Here is a 20,771-nt window from a genome sequence, read left to right as displayed (position 1 = left end):
TTAAGGCAGAAAGTGAGCACACGGCATTGTGACTGTGCCACAAGTAGGGCCGGACTGCTTTCACCAGCGCGGATCCAAAGATTCCGGAAACGTGTTACAGAGTGACCAGAAATCATGATAAAGGTAAGAAGTTCGGAATGTCATTACGCCTATGTATGCCCAGCCTTTTGAACCCAGTGTCCAAACGCCAGCAGAAGAAGAACAAGTAGACAAGACAGATATACCGCTGCCGCTGCCCACATCAAACGCCGTGACTATGCAAAAAAGCCCAACACGGGGGTAAAACGCCAAAACTATACAACACCACAATCCCAGCATCTACCCACTCCCATGACTTCTCAACTTCCGCCCAGCCGCAAGACCCGGACCAACGCTATTACCAAAATTCGTAATATTCTCCCTATCACCACGGTCACCAGCAACGCCAACCGTCTTCCTCGTCATCTTCTTCATCGGAAGCTTACTTGTATCATCGCCATTCGTTCGCGCCTTCTTATTCGGAGGGCCGCCGTTCAGCGAATCGCATGAAGACTGGGATGCGAGCTGGGGAAGTGGCTGGGTATGAGCTTCCTGCGCCACCACGTTAACATCTAGCTCGCGCAGGGAAGAAGGGTTGCCTGTGGGGAGGTGCGAGATGGTGTGGGCGTGCGCACTGATGGAGTGCGAGAATATGGGCTTCTTGCTCGTGTCGGCGAATATGTCGGTTGGAGAGGAGAGGTTGAGCGTTCCTGTGGCGTCGTCGAAGATGGGCTGTTTCGAAGGGCTGCGCGTTGTGGTGTCGACGGGTGCGGGGCGGTCTCGAAGACGGGAGAGGATGTTCTCGTGTGCTTCGGTGCGTGGGAGGGTGGAGGGGATGGTGTAGGAGACGCGCTGGGGTGTTTCGCCGGTGGGGTTGTATTCGATTAGATTCTGGGTCCCGACGACCTCGCGGAGCTCGTGTAGCGGTGCCCGAATGTCCGCATCTGCAGCAAGCGATGGCAAAGTCTCCTTCAATGTGTTTGCTTGCGCTGACATGTCGGATTCAAGAGACTGAACGCGATCGAATGAAGTGGATAGATGATCGCCAATGCTAGAGTATGAAGCTGCTACTGTTGACGACAAAGCGGCCAGCGATGCTGTATGGGCGGTGTGGTGGGTGTTGTTCTGTTCGCGGATGCGGGCTACGATGTCATCCAAGGATTGAAGCTGAGTGTCCAGGTGTGCCATCTGAGCCTCAACAGTCTTGAAAGTGCTCTCGTGGACGGATGTAGTCGTGTCCTTGATCGAGGTGGAATGCTGAGTCGCGGCTGCAAAGTCTGACTTGATCTTGATCTTGACGGCGTCTCTTGACTTGGATACACCCGCCAGGATGTCTCTCGACTTATCCGACCATGCAATAACGCCATCAGCATAAGCATCTTGCTTCGTCTCGAATGCAGCGTTGGCGGCGTTCATCTCCTCTCGTACAGCCGAAAGCTTCTCTTCTAACCTCTTCTCTTGCGCGTCGGCGTTTGCGTTGATGATGGTAGTAAGCTGTGAGAGTAGTTGTTGGCGGTCTTCGGCTGACTTCTGTTTCTCCTCGTTCACGACCTTCTCAAGTTGGCCCTGAGATGTCTTGTTCGCCTCGACCAAGGCCGCGTTGGCCTCTACGACCTGTTGGTGTAGTCGCTCGTTCTCGATTTGCTGGTCGTTCAGATCCTTGACTAGATCGTCAAAGGTGGTCTTGAAGTCTCGGCCGAGCCCCGCATAGGACGCGTGGACTTGCGTGTGGAAGGCGTCGAGTTCCGTGATGATGTTCGCAGAGATTGTCTCCGCCGCTGCTGAGAGCTCATCGAGGCCTGCGCCGATCTTCGTCTTGACGTCTTCTCGAAGAGTCCTAATCTCCTCCAGGACTTCATTCATGTGGTCGCGCGCTTGAGCTGTCTGTCCGTTGACTTCTTGTTCGGAAGTCTGGTATGCCTCCATCTTTTCCTGCAAGAAAGACTGCGAGGCGCCAAGCTGCTCAAGTTCATCTCTGACAAAAGCTTGCATACGTTCCGATATCGCGTTCATCAACTGTTCTTGCTGTTGCTGAAGCTCCTCTATCCGGTCCTCGACCATACGGGTGGTATCGACAACCTGGGTTTGGGAAGAATTCCAATTCCGTCGGTTCTGCGATTGAAGTTCTGACTTCCGTCGGATCTTCGATCGTAAACCGTCGATAGCTGATGTGGTCTTGCCGAGTGTTGAGATCATCTCTTTCCCAACCTCTGCGAGCTCTTGCTCAGTCTTCTGATGCGCCTTTCGCAATTCCGCCTCTTCAGTAAGATTTTGGCGCGTGTGATCCAGAACAATCTCGGTCTTCTCTAGGATACCCTTGGTGCCGTCCAAAGCTAGTTGAGTTTGTTCGTTGTCTTTCTTCAAGGTCTGGAAGTTTGTCGTAAGTTTGAACAGATCCTCCACCTTGTTGCGCAGGTTGACCTCCATGGTTTCGAGCCGGTCACGTTGCTCCTCGCTAAGGATTCGTCTCGATTCGCTGACTGTTGTGATCTCTTCGTAATTCTCCTGTGTAAGATAGACACCGTTGCGCTGCCGGGTCGCTATTAATTCGCTCTTTAGCTTCTCGATTTCGGCTGTGTACTCCTTGAGCAGGGTCTTCTTGTTGATGGCTTGGTTCATTTGCGGCTTGTTGCGAATATTCTTCGCGCGGAATGCGTAGTCGAGGGTGGATATCGTCTCTTCGAGGTTGCTCTTCGCTGGCGACAAGGTTGCAATGATGCACGTCTTTGTTCGGCCACCCAACGAGTCTTGCAGCAGGCGGGTGAGTTTTGACTCTCGGTACGGGATATGCGAGCTGCGTTCGACGAGTGCGTTGATAACGCGACCCAGTGTTAGCAAACTCTTGTTGATAAGACCAGCCTCTGCTGCGCGCTTGTTCTCAGCACCACTGCGCTGGATGTTCTCACTACCCGCAAGATCGACGAGGTTGAGCTTTCCGGCGCTCAGGTATTCCTGGCCATCTTCTGTTGTTCGCTTGATGTAGACGGTAATGGTGAAGACGGTATGACTTCGCGAACTGAGGTCGTTGCACTTGGTCGCAGCTACCTGTCGCTTGTGGCTGCCGTTGCGCAGCATTGTGATACCCTCGGCAGCAGTCTTGAGATGGCACTCCTCCATACCCTGGACCATGGTGGTGGTGGAGCCCTTCTTGCTGTTATCGTCGTAGATCTTCAATTTTGTCGCGTCGTCTGGTGAAAGCAAATCGCGAAGTTCTTCGTTGTAAAGTTCGATGAAGGAGCATTTGACGGAGTTCTCGATTTCGTCGGTCTCGAGGCGTTGGAAGAGCGCGTACAGGACGCGTGGAATGATACCGGCGGCATCTGGAAGAGGGAGAACGTTGGAGATGTCACCAGTCATGGTGTAGGTCTTTCCTGTGCCGGTCTGACCGTATGCGAAGATTGTGCAGTTGAAGCCGTCGACAACCTAGATGGTTATTAGCAGAAGAAGATGGTTCTCTTCCGTTCCAACTCACTTCGTCCAATATAGGAGCCACAACTTCGTCGTACATCATGGCCTGGTCGGCTGCGGGAGAAAAGACCTTGTCGAATTGATATGTCTTGTTGCTCAGCGCACTCGGACCCATAGACAGGTCTACAGCTGTGCCCCTGATTCCGTTGGTCGACACGACGACGCCGCTGTTCTCGCGCACTTCGCGGTCATTGCGCCCTCTGCACCGGACGACAACGTTGATGTTTGTCTCTTCTCCTCCCTCGCTTTCGAAGTCTATCTTGCGCTTTAAGGGCGATGATCGTGGAGCTCGCGCCGAGGAAGCTACTGATTCGGCTCTCGATGAGCGGCCGTCCATGGCGGGTGTCGCTGAACGGCCACGCGCCAGATGGGGCGGGCGCGTCGTGGGGGGTCGCATGCTCGTGGTATTCCGCTTGACCGGCGGTCCTGGCCGCGGGAGTCCAGACATGGCGACGTTCGGGGAGTCGTGAAGGCGGATATGCGGGTTAGGGTGACATGCGTCTGGTGTTGCGGAACCTGCACCAAGGTAAACAGTCAGTAAACACGTTCATGCAGGGATCCTGCTTAGCTCAATGGCACAGACCACACGCTATCAGCCATCGCGAACACGGCGCGCTACGTCAATGCAGCATGCATGCACATCTCCATCCATATCTCCGTATACATTTAGTCTTCATGCCTCGATGACTGAGTCGATGCAATACATCCCGAATGATATATTACCAGCTTCATCCTATGCAAAACGTTGAAGCTCCTAGTCAAACAAACCACCTGCCTGCGCGTCTGCCCCGCCACCCCTCATTCACCGAGATCGTGTTGCTGTCGGTACTTCATTGATTAGAACGTTGTCACAACATCGATTATTGTATCGCTTTACATCGGCTTCATTGATCTTCATTCTTGTGTTCCGGGCTGCACGGATAGACCCGGCGCCTTGTCCTCGTGGACACAGCACGCGCCTATGAGCTCCTTGCCATCTACGAGCTAGGCAACACATCGACTGACAGACACACTGCGACAACTTACTCCACTCATACACTTACCATATACCCACCATGGAAGACGGAATCATGCAGCTACAGCCTGGGCGCAGTGTAGGCTTCATGAGTCCGTTGCGACCATCCCTCCCGGTTACCAAGCTGACTGAGACACAGCCCTCGGTTGCTCCCTACACGAGGTACTGACGACGATCAAAGCCGAAGTCAAGGCTTTCCCACGTTTCCAACTCTACCACGACGAACTACGACCTATATCATCACCCGTTCAAGTCGTCCTCCCTGACAACGGTCTGCGGCTACAGTTCGACGGCCCCGACCAGCGCCTGCGCCTCATCGAAGTGCTCGATTTCGCAAAGGCCAAGTTGGTATACAAGGACATCGACGTATATAAGCCCGGTGAAGGAGGCTTCTCGGGCGGCGTATCAGGCCCAAGGTTTCGACATGTCTACGACAAGCTGCTAGGACCGACATATGGCGGAGAGTACATACCCCCGAAATCCGAAGACCCAAGCGCGAGCGGCACATACAATCTATCGTATCCAGGGATAGCGTTCAACTTCCCGGTTCAACACTCCGCATATTCTCCGAAGAAAGACTTCATCTCGCTTCTGTCCTCGTCAGCTACTGGGTCTGCAACATCCATGGCGGTCTTCAACGGCGAGTCATGGCAGAAAGCCCGTGGAACATTGTTCACAGCGATACCGCCGAATCCGAGGTCGTTGGCCCTAGGCAAAGCAAAAGATGGTGGCCCAGACGAGATCGAGACGGTCAAGGTACACGGAGAGGGTAGGATAGAGCTCGTCCGGCGCTCGAGTCCTCCATTCTGGATAACTCTGAGCGAGACAACGCCTCAGGATTTGATCATGGAGCTTGGTGCCCCAGACTCCATCTACCGCAAGAACGATCATCGTCTATCAATACATAAAGACCGGAGGACGAGTGACGCGTCAGATCTCTCGCCTGGTGGGCTCACTCCAGATGATGACTCAGACCACGGCTCAGTGGTCAGAAGCGACGACGAAGATGCTTGGGAAGATGATGATGAGGCTGCATTGGAAGCTCAAGAGCGAGAAATCGCAGCGGCTGAGCACTTCTACAACTACTACCACCATGGCTTTGACATTCTTATTTCGCAACCTACGCAGATATCCCCACCTTCCCCCACTGCCGAAAGACATGAGTCTGAACTACATGCGCAAGGCGAGCTCAGCGCGCAACCCCTAAACCACCTCACTGCAATCAAGATCATATTCCACGGTAACGTGCCTGGTTCGTACCAGTTTAACCGGCACAGACGAAGCAGATGGACACTCGAGCACGTACCCTCAGCCATGTACCGCGATCCCCTTAGTTCGGAGATGAGCTTTGGAGACATTTCAGGTCGGCTGAAGGAAGTGTTCAAGCCATACTACGATAACGAAGAGCAAGAGAGATTACAGCAACGCGGCATGGCGCTGAACAGAGGCTGGGGCGACAGCCCTGGTAGTAGCTGCGAACTTCTCGGAGGATGGGAAGAGAGTTCGGGGAAGAAGAGCAAGCTTGCGAATGCTGGTAGTGTCTTGATGGAGGGTGCTGCGGATGTCGGGAACGTGGAGCTGTTTGGATTTCCGGGCATGGTATTTGAGGTGCTGAAGAACGGAGCTGTGAGCTCGTTGACCGTGTATTGATACGATATGAGTGCTGCTGCTGGTGCCCGCAGGTATGGAAGGCGTTGTGGCTGCGCACATGTGGTGAGGGTTTCCAGTATTATAGAGCTACATGTAGCAAATCATCACATACATCGTTCCCCGAGTTTTATCATTTCGACAGCGGTGTTAATACTTAGCAGAGCATCAATGACCAGACGCTTTCTCCGCGTCATCGCCGATGTCGGCCGAACCATCACCGAGCCCATCTATGGATCCAAAAATATTGGAACTCTAACACTTCCCCGCCGATTCGCCCGCCCATGATGCTATTATGCTAACCCCAACACGCATCCTCCGCGCATCATGGTCAAACACCCTCCGACTGCCAAAATCTAGCTTTCCGCCGCGACCATTAGCGTCAACGAACCCAACCTACCTACGACGATGCACCGATGACCTGTATTCGTGGCAGGCGAGCCCCGAACGCGTTGTACGTTATGGACACCTGGAGAAGCGGTTGAATGGACAGGATGGCGAGGCGGAAGGCAATGCGCCAAAAGAGACCTTCACTCTGCATGATGGGCCGCCATACGCCAATGGGCCATTGCACATTGGGCATGCCTTGAATAAGATCACCAAGGACATCATCTGCAGGCACCAGGTCGGGCAAGGGAAAAAGGTGTCATATATACCTGGCTGGGACTGCCATGGTCTACCCATTGAGATCAAGGCTCTCCAGGCGCAAAAGAAGGATGCGGCGCAAGCCGACCCTGTAAGCGTGCGTGACGCTGCGCGCGAACTGGCGACTCGGACGATTGAAGAACAGAAGCGCGGCTTCAAGGAATGGGCTGTCATGGGCGACTGGGACAACGCATATCAGACGATGGAGCGCGGTTTCGAGATCAGACAGCTGGAAGTGTTTAAGAGCATGTTTGAGAAGGGCTTGATTTACAGGCAGTTCAAACCCGTCTACTGGAGCCCGAGTTCGCGAACAGCCCTCGCGGAAGCTGAGTTGGAGTACGATGAGGGTCACAAGAGCTTAGCTGCTTTTGTGCGATACCCAGTACATCTTTCGGAGGCTTTGAAGAACGGGGCTTTGAAGGAGGTCGACCGTGAAGTTAGCGTAGCCATCTGGACGACCACACCCTGGACCCTGCCCGCGAACAAGGCGATCGCGGTTCACAAGGACATGCACTACTGCGTAGTCAAGGATGCTGAGAAAGATGGCGAGCTGATCTTGGTCGCAGCTTCAAGAGTAGCGGAGTACGAGAAGATTCTTGAGCGGAAGCTCGAAGTAGTCCTTGCAGATGTGCGTGGCGCAGATCTAGCCGGTCAAGTTCAGTACGAGAATCCGTTCCAAAAGGCAAATGGACTACAGCCTATAATCCATGCCGACTTCGTCACCGACTCCTCAGGTACTGGACTAGTGCATCTCGCTCCTGGACATGGTATGGATGACTACAACGTATGCATGGCGCTCAACGTTCCAGCTTTTGCTCCCATAGATGATGCTGGTGCTTTCACCAAGGACGCGTTTCCGGAACAGCCCGAGCTGCTGGAAGGTCTACCTGTCGCTGACATCAAGAAGTCGGGTAGCAATGCTGTATGCAACTATCTCCAGACGCTGGACATGCTTCGGGGCAAGCAAAACTACCGCCACAAATATCCCATCGACTGGAGAACGAAGGAACCTGTCATCACGCGCGCTACGGAACAATGGTTCGCCAACGTAGAAGGGATTAAGGACGCGTCGATGAAAGCAATTGCCGACGTCAACTTCATGCCTGAGACGGGTAGAAGTCGTCTAGAGAGCTTTATTCAGGGACGGAGTCAATGGTGTATCTCGCGACAACGTGCTTGGGGTGTGCCTATCCCCGCCCTGTACAAGGTCGAGGGCGACACACTAAAAGCGACAATGGACTCTGAGACCATCGATCATATCATCGAGGTAATCAAAGAACGTGGTATCAATGCCTGGTGGACGGATGCGCAGGACGATCCAGCTTGGAAGCCAAAGCATCTCACCGGAACATACGTACGCGGTAGAGATACCATGGACGTCTGGTTCGATAGTGGTACCAGTTGGAAGCTCCTTCCGCAGCAAAAAGACAAGCCTGTTGCCGATGTATACCTTGAAGGCACTGACCAACACCGCGGCTGGTTCCAGTCATCACTCCTTACCCACGTCGCAACCCAGCCTTACTCCACAGAGACCGTCAAAGCACCATACAAGACTCTGATTACCCATGGCTTCACTCTCGACTCCGACGGCCGTAAGATGAGCAAATCTCTTGGCAACGTCATCTCTCCATCTCAAATCATGTCTGGTGAACTCCTTCCTCCCGTCAAGCGGAAGAAGCAAAAAGGCGTCAAGCAAGACCCAGCCACCAAGCACACGCCAACATACGATTCCATGGGCGCCGATGCTCTCCGCCTCTGGGCCGCAAGCAGCGACTATACACGCGATGTCACAATCGGGCAGCCCGTCCTGATGTCCGTAAACCAAGCCCTCCACAAATACCGCGTCACTTTCAAATGGCTGCTAGGCATTTTCTCCCTACCATCTTGCCCACCACCATTCGCCTCCTTCAATGAGCTCACGCCCACCATCGCCGACTTCAGCGAACTCACTGACCGCCTTGCCGTTCACCGACTGGTACAAGTCAGTGCAGAAGTACACAACCACTTCGGCAAATACGAGTTCTTCAAAGGCGTCAACGCAATCAACAAGTACATTTCCATGGATCTGAGCGCTTTCTACTTCGAAACACTCAAAGACCGGGTGTACACTGGCGACACAAAGGACTGCGAGACACTTCAGCGCGTTTTGGGTCTCATCTTCTATGAGCTATTGCAGATGCTTGCTCCAGTCTGTCCGCTGCTTGTTGAAGAAGTATGGGATCACGTTCCTGAGGGGCTCAAGGAGAAGAGTGCTCATCCTGCACGTGCGGTGTGGTCGCCTCTTCCCGCGCTCGCGGCGTTTGAATCTGCTAGTCTGGAGGCCATGAGCGAGACAACTAGCACGCTGGGCGCAGCCATCAAGATCGCACAAGAGCGCCTCCGTACTGAGAAAAAGATCGGTTCAAGTCTCGAGAGCGCAGCGACGGTTTACCTACCAAAGTCGACCAACGCGGAGATTTTCTACGCTGAGTTCACGAGATGTATGCAGCCTACATTCCTCACGCCAACGGATCTCGAAACTCAGCTCGCCGGCCTCTTCGTCATCAGCGAAGTCAACTTTTGGTCACCGACAGGGTCGTTTTTTGCGAACAATGTGTTCATGGCGGGGGATGCGGATACGATGAAGCAGCGGTCGCAATGGTGGGAGGAGGAAGCGCTTTCGAGCGACGCGGGATTGTTGGGGAAGGCGAGGGTGCTGGTGCATCCGCCTAGTGGGGAGAAGTGCCCGAGGTGTTGGCGCTTTGTCAAGGAGGAGAAGGAGGAGATTTGTGGGAGGTGTAAGGGGGTTGTTTCGCAGCAGGGTGGGGTATAGATGTAGCTGGTTGTTGAGATGCGTTGTATATTACTGTACGATTGTAGTGTGCGCTATATTCAGAGATCGAAATAACGCTTCCTTTTGCGCAGTGCCTCCATCTGTTCCGTAGCTTCTCCTTGAGTCCACATTCTCGCTGTGGCAACACCGCATCTCGTTCGTCACGTTCCCTCGATACGGAGTAGTAAGGCTCCATTACGGTACTACTTGAGGCGAGGGTCATCATAACGCCGAGACTCTTCCTCCGTTACTTAGCTCCAAAGGACCTGAACAATGAAGTCGTACGCCGCGCCACATGTGAAGGACCTGGACTGGTAGACCTGTTTCGGCTCTTAGTAGCATTGGAGAATCTCTGTCGCCAGGATCGGCCTTTCTCGCGCGTGGGTAATTCCATGGGGCCAATACTCCGACTTCGCGTAGCTTTTCCAGATTCACTCTTTCTCGTTGGATCAATGCTCCGAGTACTAGTAGCCTTCTCACGTTCTGAGTCTTGTAGAAGATATGGGGTGTGTACCATTGCACCGATTTCAAAATCATGTGGTTGAAAACCAGGTCGTGTTTCGTATAATAGATCATGTTGACTGAGATCCAAGCTTTCATTGACCGGGATGAAGGAACCACCGGGTCCAGGTAGTTCGGTGATCTGAGGATATGGGGAACTTTCAACATTGGCGTAAGGTAGGGCCCCTTGAGGCACCTGGGGAACAGTAAGGCGCTGCAGATCGACATCTTGACTTCGGTAGATAGTCGCTGAATATGGGGTCGCTCCGGTCATCGATGATTGCTGTTGTTGCTGTGCTTGCATGAGCATAGGGTTTTGCTCATCCTGCGGTTCTCTCTGAACGCGCAGAGGTGACAGGAGGTTTGTGATGATATGTCCAGGTCGCTCTCGAGGAGACCGAGGTAATCTGTCGACCGGTCGCCCTTCGTCGATCGCCCCCCTACGCTCCTGATACGGAAGCGTCGGAAGCGTCTGTGAAACACTCTGCTCTTTTGGTTTTCTACCCAAAAGTCTCTCGAAAATGGTCAATTTTGAGGTGGATGGCTGACGCTTTGGGGGCTCAGGCGCCTGCTCACTGTACACTATGGGCCGGACCTCTTGTCCACTGTACATTGCAGCCCGCGCATCTTTGAACTTTGACGTGATATGGTCCCACGAAGTATCTACTTCCTCTTCCGGATTGTCATTTGGGCCCACTGCAACCTCTTCAAGCCATTCGTTGGGTCGCGTATGCGGACTAGACCATGGATCACGCGCGCCTTTGACGACGCTATCGTCCGACGGCTCCGAACCCGACTTGCGACTTGACAGTTCTGAAGGTGCCTTCGATGCGCCTGAACTGGAAGATACTGGTACACTTTGCCGTGCAGCATTAGATGACGTATCGTCTTCTTCCAAAGCAGTCATGAAGTCCGTTCGGGGTATGGCGAACAAGGCCACTTGTTCAAGATGCCGTGCGAGATGGGATTTCAGTTTCTTCGCCTGTTCGCCACACAACGTGCAGGTCCCTGAATATGCATCTGAAGGCCGCTGAAAGCCATGACGGAGGTTCAACAGCTGTATCTCGTCAATAGATTCCGAATGAGCGATGCGCATGTGATTCAAGAAGTCTTTCGTCTCGACAAAAGAATCATGAGACTCTGTGTTGCAGTACCATTCCATGCGATGGGTATGCGATTCATGACGAAACCAGGCATCACGGCTTTCAAAGAGATATTCGTGTAGTTGGCAGTCTGGGTATGTGCAAATATGTGGTCGAAGATCGGACAAGACGTGCTTTCTTAGGCGTATGTATAAGCCAAGTACTTTGACAACAGGTAATTTGATGTACTTACTTCCATTTGCGCTCAGACGTAATAAACTGCGCGGTCGAGCAGTAAGGACATATGAACTGACTCAATAGCCACCCCTCCTTTGTCCTTGGTCGATTTGGAATCCTGATCTTGATTGCATTTGCAGTCTGCTCGGACGCGGTGGAAGATTCGAAGTCGGACACTGATGGCGTATACAGTCCGATAACCGGTGGGACTGGTACTACTAGAGCATTGATCTTCAGCGTTGTCGCTTTTGTGAGTTCTGTGCGTTGACTCGGGCCTTTTGAACTAGGCGCCGACTCGCTGGCTATATCCCCTTGAGTAGGCACGGGTATATGACCATGTTCGACCTTGAGATCGTCATTCACATTCATCTCTTCTTCTTGTAAGGCATCAGTGTGGCGCTTGCGGTACTGTATCAGCTGCCTACGTCTCGATATCATCTTCGCTAGACGAGCAGTAACTGTTTCGTTGAGATTGGGGAATTTGTCTTTGACATACATGATGTCGAATGGTAAGTAAGCAGTCGTATCAGTGATATTCTTCTTCTTCATGCGATCGATAGGAGCAGGACTTCGAATGGGTAACCTCCAAAGACAGTCGATGGTGAAATTAATGGGGTCTAGTAGGGCTTGCTTTTTTGGAGATTGACGCTCAGGAAGTGACGGATGTGGCTTTTGTCGAGGTGGCTTCTGCTTGCTTGAGTGTTCTGCCTCGGAGTCGGAAGAGAAATCCCATGGCGAATCAGAAAGGTCTGATTCGTCTCCATCGGTATCTGAGGGCTCAGCATTCTCAGTGAAGCGATCATGAGCCGCAATTTCATCAACTTGAGCCGCAGCTAATGCTTGGAAGCAATTTATCAGCCATTCCTCAAAACTTTGTGGGAAGCGATTGTTGTCACCTTTATTTAGCTAATGCGTGCGCGTTCCCATTAGCGAGTATGTCCAGTATGCAGCAAGGCGGGCTAGAAATGATAGGCCATATTGAAAGGAGCGTATCTTACACCGCTACGAAGATCTTTCATTAATCTCAACACCTAACAGACTGGTAAGTCTCCATACATGAGCTTGTGATGACGGCCCAATACCTGCTGTCTGTAAAAGGAAGCCTCTCTTAGCCGATAATCTAGAGACATCGTAGACTTAGAACCACTGTGCATAGCACCGACATTTCCGGCCCAAAGCTTGTATCTGTCGAAGGCATCTCGCGCTCCATCTTGATCTTCTCCGTGACGAGACGAACTCAGTGCGCCGATGAGGGTAAGAAACATTGAAACACAAAGAGCGTGCACTTGTGCGATAGAATCATGCATATCTGCATAGCTTAGTCTTGTCGACTGGAAAGAGAGGTAAACTTGGTGATGATGAGGGAAGGCTGAGGTCATAACCTGTGATTGTACGATTGTACACGAAACCACGTGGCTCGGCTAGGGCTGATTGAGCCTAGCCGCAAGGCTGAGAACGAGTCCCAGGGTTGTTGAGACCGCACCTTCGTTGCTGCCTTCCTTACGCAACATCATCTGCCAGTATATCACGGTAGTCAGTCACTTGCACTGTCGCTCATTATTGGTTCCCAACATCAACCATCATCCTGTCCAAATCTCAGTGCACCAGCCCGCCCAATTTATCGGCGACTGTGCAAGCTAGATCCCCATTATGTCTGGGTTCGAGGTAGCTGGCGTAGTTTTGGGATCTCTTCCGTTGGTGATTGTGGCTCTGGAGCACTACTCTGAAGGAGTATGAGAAAATACGCAGTAGCCTGACAGATCATGACTGACACGACTACAGCTTTCTGCAATGAAGAGTATGCGAAAGTATGAAGAAGTATTTGAATATCTTCATTCTTCGTTCATAATCATGGCCTGTATCTACAGAAATGCCTGCGAAGAGCTTCTGAGCCCATTGGCGCTCTCAGATGCTCAAGTATGTGAACTCCTAGAGAATCATGATAGTTCTTCCTGGGAGAATCCAGACCTCAACGACGCTCTACGCAACCGATTGGGAAGCAACTATCTACCATTCAAGTCTTCAGTCAAGCAACTGAATAAGAAGATCAATCTTTTCGCGCGGAAGCTGCAGCTATCCGACAAATTCCAGGTGGGCAAATTGCATTGAGAGAGGAGCATTTGCTAAGACATAACAGCCACCTTGGAGCACACCAACAGGAGGTATTGACGCAGCCTCACGAAAAAAGTTTTTCAACGATCCTTGGATGCGCATGAAAGGAGGGCTTAAGTCCAAGCACTATGAAGCGCTGTTATCGTCGATCGATGATGACATCAATCGTCTTGCCAGCCTCACGACAAGCGCAATTGCGCTTGAACCCTTACGGCTTCAAAGAAGACGCAAAGCTGATGCGGATTATCTACTGAAGTTTCGACAACATGCAGAAAAGCTATACGACGCTTTCAACTCGCGCTGGTCGTCGCGGTGCATATGTCAATGCACACACCAAGCAAATCTGCGTCTTGACATACAAAGAGATGAGGAACCAGGCAAATCTTCTACCTTTAAATTAGTCTTCACGTTCGGCCCATCACATTCGGGACATGCAGCTCCTTGGAAGCAACTCCCAGTCGAGATCGAGGCTATTGACATAATCGACACAGCAAAGCCCAACAGCCATTCATTAATTCCCAGTATCGTCATACACTCCAACGCCAAGGTACACGACCACTGGAAGTGTCTCAAGAGGGCCCCAGACATCGTTGATCTATGCGCAACGCTCCAAAGCTGTCCGAGTCCAGACTGCATGGGTGTCATGAGGAGCAAGCTCGCAAAACACCACATCCACACTCTACGCTTACCGAACGCAAGCATGCCCGACAAACGAATAAGCTTACAGCAGGTAATGGCGATGCAAGGAAGCACCTTCCAGATCAAGGAAAAGTGTACACTCGCTCTTACACTCGCCTCCGCTGTCTACCACCTCCATAACACCTCTTGGCTGGAGGAGACCTGGGGCCTGAGCGACATCTGCATCCTCAGTCAATCAGTACTGTCCGATCAACCCTACATATCTCGGGAGTTTCCTGCTACAGCCATACCGAAAACCCAAAGCCAAAGAGTAGCTATCATCAAGAACAGCATCATCTTCGCACTTGGCGTCGCGCTACTAGAAATATCGTATGGCAAGCCGCTGCATACATATGTCACTGTAGATGACTTCGACGCGGCTGGTAATCGCACAGCTTTCACCGATTATCTCATAGCAGTTCGGTTGGCGGAAGGACTGCGTGCGCGGGAGTTGACAAACTATGCGGACGCGACGCAAAGGTGCATACATTGCAATTTTGAGGCATCGGTATTTAGTCTGGATGATGATGACTTTAGGGAGAGGTTCTACCAGGGTGTCATTGTGCCGTTGAGGAAGGACTACGAATATGTTGTTAATGTGTGAAACGAAATACCTAATCTATCATCAAGTGAGCTATCCAAATGACTCTCCCTGTCCGATCGACGTTGCATCATCCTTCAGAACCCCCAACTTACCCGCTGAGGTAAGACACACTGGAGTCCGAATATCTCGGCAATCCAGTGCTCCCCACATGAACGCCGGACGAACTGCGGCCCGAACAGAGAGGTCAACATAACTGCGCCTCCCTATCTGTGACAATGGCATCAGAATCGTACCGAATGCAATGAATGTCGATGGCTATGCGAAGATAGACGGTAGTTCAGGGTCGAGAATGTCTTGGTGTCTTGACCTTCGGCAGCCCAATACTAAAGAGTCCTTCAGTTACTAGAGTCGCGAGTTCCGAGTATCAGCCCGACTGTTGGCATGGATTTGAAGACGTCTTTCGGTACTGAGAGGATTGCTATCTAGACATATGGTCTTGACCCACGTGATAAGTGAGCACAAGGACATACTCGTGGCATCGTGCACTCACCACGAAAGCCATGCCCAGGTAGATTCCTATTTGGTGAGCCTTTGTGGGAAGGAAGCTGGGAGCTTCACGATGCACCTGTGACGATCGCAATTCACACCTTGCCTCTGTATGAGTGCAGTGTAAGATGTAGACGAGATGGACGGCGCCATGGCAGAATAGTGAACCATGTGTTTGGTACATGTAACTGACTCAGAATTGTTCGATTGGACGTCAACATGTCCAACGCGCAACCGGCGCCTGGTGGCATGTCAGCTGAATGGGTTGGTTCTCCTATCTCAAACATAGTCGACCGTAGTCTGTGGCTTAAAGGGCCGTTGGTGGATCTCAATGGCGAACGGTCTTTGTAGTACTATGCGTGCCGTGTGTTTGCAGGGTCGTGCGATGTACCAACACAGACGAAGGCGCCGCTTGCAGTCATCTGCACGCCCGCAGCCTATAAAGAACCGTCCTATTTGTGGAGGTTAGCTGCCTATCAGAGTTGCGCCGGGATCGGACTGAGTCGTGCAGGCAGAGCTTGTCAGTACTTGTCATGTACTTGCAGGCCACTGCCGTGTGGGTGACGACCCCGGATTCCGCTGACCAAGAATTAGATCAGCAGCCTCGCGGCCTTATCGTGTGTTTGTTCGGCAGGGTCAAGGCAGCTCCTTGCTGAATCCAGTGTATGGAGCGAGCAAGGCTGCGAGGTGGTCACGGACCAGGCTGCTTACGTGGATAGCGTGCCCGAGGCATCGGCAAGTAGCAGCAGGGCGTGACAGTGAGTCGCCACTTTCGGTTTCCAGAATATTTCTGCATGGGGCCGTGATGGGGTTGCTCGGGCAGATGACGACGCTGTGTGGCAACAGCGGGGTGCGTGCGATGCATGCTGCAGCCATTGAGACGGGCGTGCGATGCCAGCGCACAGCGAGTAGCAGGTTGAGTTGGCTGGGGCGGGCGTGCTGTATGTAATCAGTGCAGCGCAGGCGGGAACTGGGCCGCCCCTGGGGAAGCGTTTCAGAGTGAGCTTGGCTCTCTGGGTTCGCACTTCACGCAGCGACAGCTAGTGGGCGGGCGCGGCGACGTTGGCACTTTGATCACGTTGGGAGGCAAATGAAAGCGCGCCCTAGGCCAAGCGCAGGTGCAGGGCTGACGTTGACGCAGCGGAGCGCTCGTATAGCATTTGGCTGTGACGGCGCGAAAGCTTCCAGAAGGCTTGGGGGCTTCGAGCCGGGCGGTTCGTGGATGGATAGGCTGGATCCACCAGTGCGCCTGCCTCTTTTTGTCGAGTATCCCAGATCCAATCAGCCAGACCAGGCCCGCTGCTCTCCTCCACCACACCACGCTCGATTCCTATAGCCGACTTCTGCCCGTCTCGTCCACGCCCTCACTGCCCTCGACCGTGTGCGCCCGATGCTGCTCAGCGTGCAGCCCATAGCAGTGCCGCTCATGCGACACACCGAGGACCGCTAGAGCCCCTGCATGCATCTACAACCCTCACCCGCGCCCTGAAGACGCTCAAGACGCTCCCCAAACACGCTGCGAGCCATCGCCCGAGGACGCCGCCTGCGCTGCTCGAGTCTCGACACGTCCCGTTGCGCGCGCGCCGAGTGAGAGACACCAAGAGGCAGCCGCGCCCAGCACCCGCCCGCCGTCGCGCCTGCCCTCCCTCGTCGCTTCCCGCCTTCCTCGTCGCATCCACCCGTTGCGCTTTCCTCGTATACAATAAACACTGCACTCTAGTGTCGTGTGCACTGGCTGCCGCTCGCCGCCTCGCCGGGTTCCCTGGGGCTTCCACCGACGTCGTCGTTTCAGAGTGCATCTCAGACCAACCGGCGCACTCCCGCCGTCCCATCTCTGCGCTCCCCCACGCTTCTGGACGCTCGACTCTGTCCGCTGCTCTCCTGCGTCCACTACCACTGCGCTCACGACCGCCAATTGGCCCTCGGCTGCACCCCATCCACCACGCTTCCGCCTCGCACTCTCCCGTGACGCTGTCCAACCCGTTCAGACGTCTCTCTGCGACCACCCGTCCTCCCCATTTTGCGACACCTCCCCAACACCCTCCCCTCTGCGCTGGAGACCAGTGCTGTCTGGTCGCCGCACATAGGCGGAGACAATGGAACATGGCGCGTGCAATGTTGTCTACATTGACCGGCGGGCCAACGACGAGCACGTGCGGAAGGAGACGCTGTCCAAGTCGCTCGTCGCGCGAACCACGACTGGCAATGTAGGACAGAGCTACTTTGCTATCGGCAAGACGTCGCCGCGCGAAGTGCACGACAATGTCGAGGCGATGCTGTCCATTTCCAGCGAAGGTAGTCCGTCCTCTTCCCGCGCCCACGCCTTTACTAACACACTTCGTAGTACACATCTGCAGCACCGGCAGGGCCTGCCTACAGAAGATCACCCAGCTCGTCGAGTCTACCAAAGCCAGCATTCCTACTTTCGTCATAATAGACATCCCATACGATGAAGAACAGCGCATGAAGCGCCTTTCTCGCGAGCCGCGCACGCCCTCGCCCACATCCTCGCGCCTCACACGTTTAGATACGAGCGAACCCGACGATATATATGCCATGCACCTTCTCACCCACATATCCTCTGAGATCTCGTCGCGGAACTTCTCCAAACTCGTCGTACCTGTGGTCATGCTGTCGGGTCTGGGCACCGAAGAGCCGTCCTCAGCTGGTCCGCTGCCGTCACCAGGCCTACAAGTATCTTTCTCGCTCGGCGACACTGTTCGGTTGACGCGATACCTGGATGCCGGCGCTGTGGACGTCCTGACGAGTCCAATGTCAAGAGATCGCATGCTTGGCTTAGCCGTCCATGCCTATCGGTTACAGAAGGAGTTCTCTCGAGAAGAAGCAAGCTTTCTGACTACTAAGCGTAATCGGAAGCTGTCTTGGGTCGGAGTAGACGACACAAAACCTTACGCATATCTGCGCGAGGCGATGGTGTCGAATCTCATGACTGGCATCTGTAATCCAGAGACAGTAGGCGACTCGCTGGAATCTACGTATGTACAAACGGTGACTATGCGACTCGCCACTGACTTGAGTAGGGATTTCCATCTCGACGTAGATCGCCAAATCGTCGTTGAAGCTGCCATCGGTACTTGGGCCTTCTCCGCGCACGACTACACCGATGACGAGCTTCTCTATGGCGCTTTCGTCATGCTCAAGCATGCACTACAAATGCCCGAATTAGAAAGATGGGCGATAACCGAAGGCAAGTGCGGCTTATGCCTGAAACCTGCTACTTGCTGACCGATTCCTAGACGAGATGATCGTCTTTCTCTTGGCCAGCCGTACTGCCTACAACGAGTTCGTCAAGTACCACAACTTCCGTCACGTTGTCGACGTGCTCCAGGCTCTCTTCCACTTCCTCGTCCGAATCGGCACCCTGCCTCCTTATCCTTCGGATTCGTCCAACACGTCCACCCCGAAATCGCCAATCGCTGAGCTCCTCAAGCCCTTTGACGCGCTTACCCTTCTGATATCCGCCATTGGACATGATGTTGGCCATCCAGGAGTCAACAACGCTTTTCTAGTCGCATTGAACGCACCGCTAGCGCAATTGTACAACGATCGATCCGTCCTAGAATCATTCCACTGCGCTGCTTACTCCCAAATATTACGCCGTTATTGGCCGAGCGCATTCAATGATGCTGCGATGCGCAAGCTCATGATCAACAATATACTTGCGACAGACATGGGCCTCCATTTCAAGTACATGAGCGACCTGGGTAACCTGCAGCAGAAGGTTGCGCATGACAAGGGCGTGGTCGACGGATGGAGTGCCAAAGTACAGGAAGAACAAAAGGACCTGACATGTGGACTGCTCATCAAGTGCGCAGATATCTGCAATGTGGTATGTTTTGAGTTCTTGTCTTTCTGGCGCACTGCAAGCTGACATACTTTAGGCTCGCAAATTTGACACCGCTGCCAGGTGGGCCAACATCCTGACGGACGAATTTAGCAACCAAGGACTCATGGAAGAGGAGCTGGCTATGCCATCATGTCTGTTTGGTGGCCCACCTGTTCGGGAAGACGTCATCAAACTTGGCGAATCTCAGATCGGTTTCATGAACATCTTCGCCCGGCCGCTCTTCGAAGCCGTCACGGACATCTTACCGGCGATGCGCTTTGCTGTCGACGAGATCCTGATCAATAAGGGTGTTTGGGAGAGCAAGATCGATGAAGAACGACAGAGAAAAAGGAAAAGCAAGAGTATGAATCTTGGTTACCTGTCATCTGGTTTCACCGTCGATCCGAGCCCAAGTCCTTTGTCTGGAGGGCCTAGCAAGCCCGCTATAAAGATACCTCTGAGTGCCATTAAGACCATTTCACCCGAAGAAGCGGCTCGGCGAGGATCGACAGGCTCCATCCGCTCCATTCAAGCTGCGACAGCTGAATCACGAAGATCCTCTTCGATTATTGACAAAAGCTCAAGGCGATCTTCAACGACCGCTGTCCCTGGCCAAAGAGCCATGAGCTCTGCTGAGAATGCCACTTCGTCAAGACGAGGAAGTAGAGACCCCAGCCTCACTGCGATCCTGGTGACTCAGACACCAAACTCGTCCGAACAGAAAGGGCAAGCTTCAGGTTCTGATGATCGGTCAAAGACTGATCGTAAGGACACTTTGACGAGGTCTTCGTCACCAAAGAAGGAGAGGGAGTCTCTTGGTGTTAGGCCAGTCACAGCTCCTTCCCAGGCCAGGCGTAGTCAAGGTGAGTAAACATCACTTCAGACCCGTCATGGCATATGAGCTAATTATGGAAAAGTTCTCGATCCTTACCCCGCGCAACAACCGTCGTCACAAAGCCACTCCCAGGTCGATCTCTCGCAGGCGGCAAATGGAAACTTTGATGGCTCAAAGCTGCAGCAATGGGACACCGGCAACAAATTGAGTGCTGACAGTAACGCCACGCGCTCAGATGTGTCGCGCGACTCGAGCTGGTGGCGACACGTGAGCACCAAGCGACGCCCTCGTGATGTTAGGAACGGCGACGCGGACGGACGGGCTCCGCTGAGGGAAGTAATGCCGGACTCACTGGTGCCTCCTCCGAACAGCGACTCGACGACTACCTCGCCTACATGCTCTAGCCCCGGCAGGAAGACAACGACGGGGAAGATTATGAGCTTCTTCAAACGAAAGCCCAACAGCCATAAGGAGCCCGAGAAGCAGTTGTCTAGCTTTGGTAGCTCCTCTCAGCTGCGCACACCACAGACGAGCGATCCTGGGCGATCACTCAACAGCGACGATTGATTTCACTAATACCTTTCTACGCCTCTATTGACCTTACATTAATGACCAACGCCGCATCCGATACCACGGTATTTCCTTTAGTCTCAACATACCACTTCAAAAGCAGTCCTGGGTCTCTGTGGCACCTGCTTTTGGGTTTCCTTCGTCTCTGGCAATTCCTGGATTTGATACCTCTTGCGCATGGCATGCCATCGGAAAGCGTTGGTGTACCGATTAT

At 53.2% G+C, this 20,771-nt stretch overlaps 4 protein-coding genes across 4 annotated transcripts; 2 read left to right on the top strand and 2 right to left on the bottom strand.

Annotated features, from left to right (window-relative positions):
* Window positions 1-318: 318 nt before the first annotated feature.
* J4E84_002988 (uncharacterized protein) lies at window positions 319-3,823 on the bottom strand (the record flags this gene model as incomplete). Its single annotated transcript, XM_049385606.1, has 2 exons — window positions 319-3,441; window positions 3,491-3,823. The coding sequence occupies 2 exons, from the start codon at window positions 3,821-3,823 to the stop codon at window positions 319-321; spliced, it is 3,456 nt and encodes a 1,151-aa protein (XP_049246483.1).
* A 718-nt stretch (window positions 3,824-4,541) lies between these two features.
* On the top strand, window positions 4,542-9,605 carry J4E84_002987 (uncharacterized protein; the record flags this gene model as incomplete). The annotated part of the gene is made up of 3 exons (XM_049385605.1): window positions 4,542-4,593; window positions 4,641-6,127; window positions 6,585-9,605. 3 exons carry the CDS (start codon window positions 4,542-4,544, stop codon window positions 9,603-9,605), a joined length of 4,560 nt encoding a protein of 1,519 aa, XP_049246482.1.
* Window positions 9,606-11,437: 1,832 nt separating this feature from the next.
* J4E84_002986 (uncharacterized protein) lies at window positions 11,438-11,974 on the bottom strand (the record flags this gene model as incomplete). The annotated part of the gene is made up of 1 exon (XM_049385604.1): window positions 11,438-11,974. The coding sequence occupies one exon, from the start codon at window positions 11,972-11,974 to the stop codon at window positions 11,438-11,440; it is 537 nt and encodes a 178-aa protein (XP_049246481.1).
* Window positions 11,975-17,401: 5,427 nt separating this feature from the next.
* Window positions 17,402-20,554, top strand: J4E84_002985 (uncharacterized protein; the record flags this gene model as incomplete). The annotated part of the gene is made up of 6 exons (XM_049385603.1): window positions 17,402-17,600; window positions 17,650-18,301; window positions 18,347-18,513; window positions 18,563-19,155; window positions 19,208-20,015; window positions 20,070-20,554. The coding sequence occupies 6 exons, from the start codon at window positions 17,402-17,404 to the stop codon at window positions 20,552-20,554; spliced, it is 2,904 nt and encodes a 967-aa protein (XP_049246480.1).
* Between the last annotated feature and the right edge of the window lie 217 nt (window positions 20,555-20,771).

Source organism: Alternaria hordeiaustralica (genome assembly GCF_023758085.1).
Source record: "Alternaria hordeiaustralica strain BMP 2776 chromosome Unknown scaffold_4, whole genome shotgun sequence".
In the NCBI taxonomy this organism is placed as follows: domain Eukaryota; kingdom Fungi; phylum Ascomycota; class Dothideomycetes; order Pleosporales; family Pleosporaceae; genus Alternaria; species Alternaria hordeiaustralica.
Note: the sequence above shows the minus strand (reverse complement) of the source record. Positions and strands in the feature narration are given on the sequence as shown.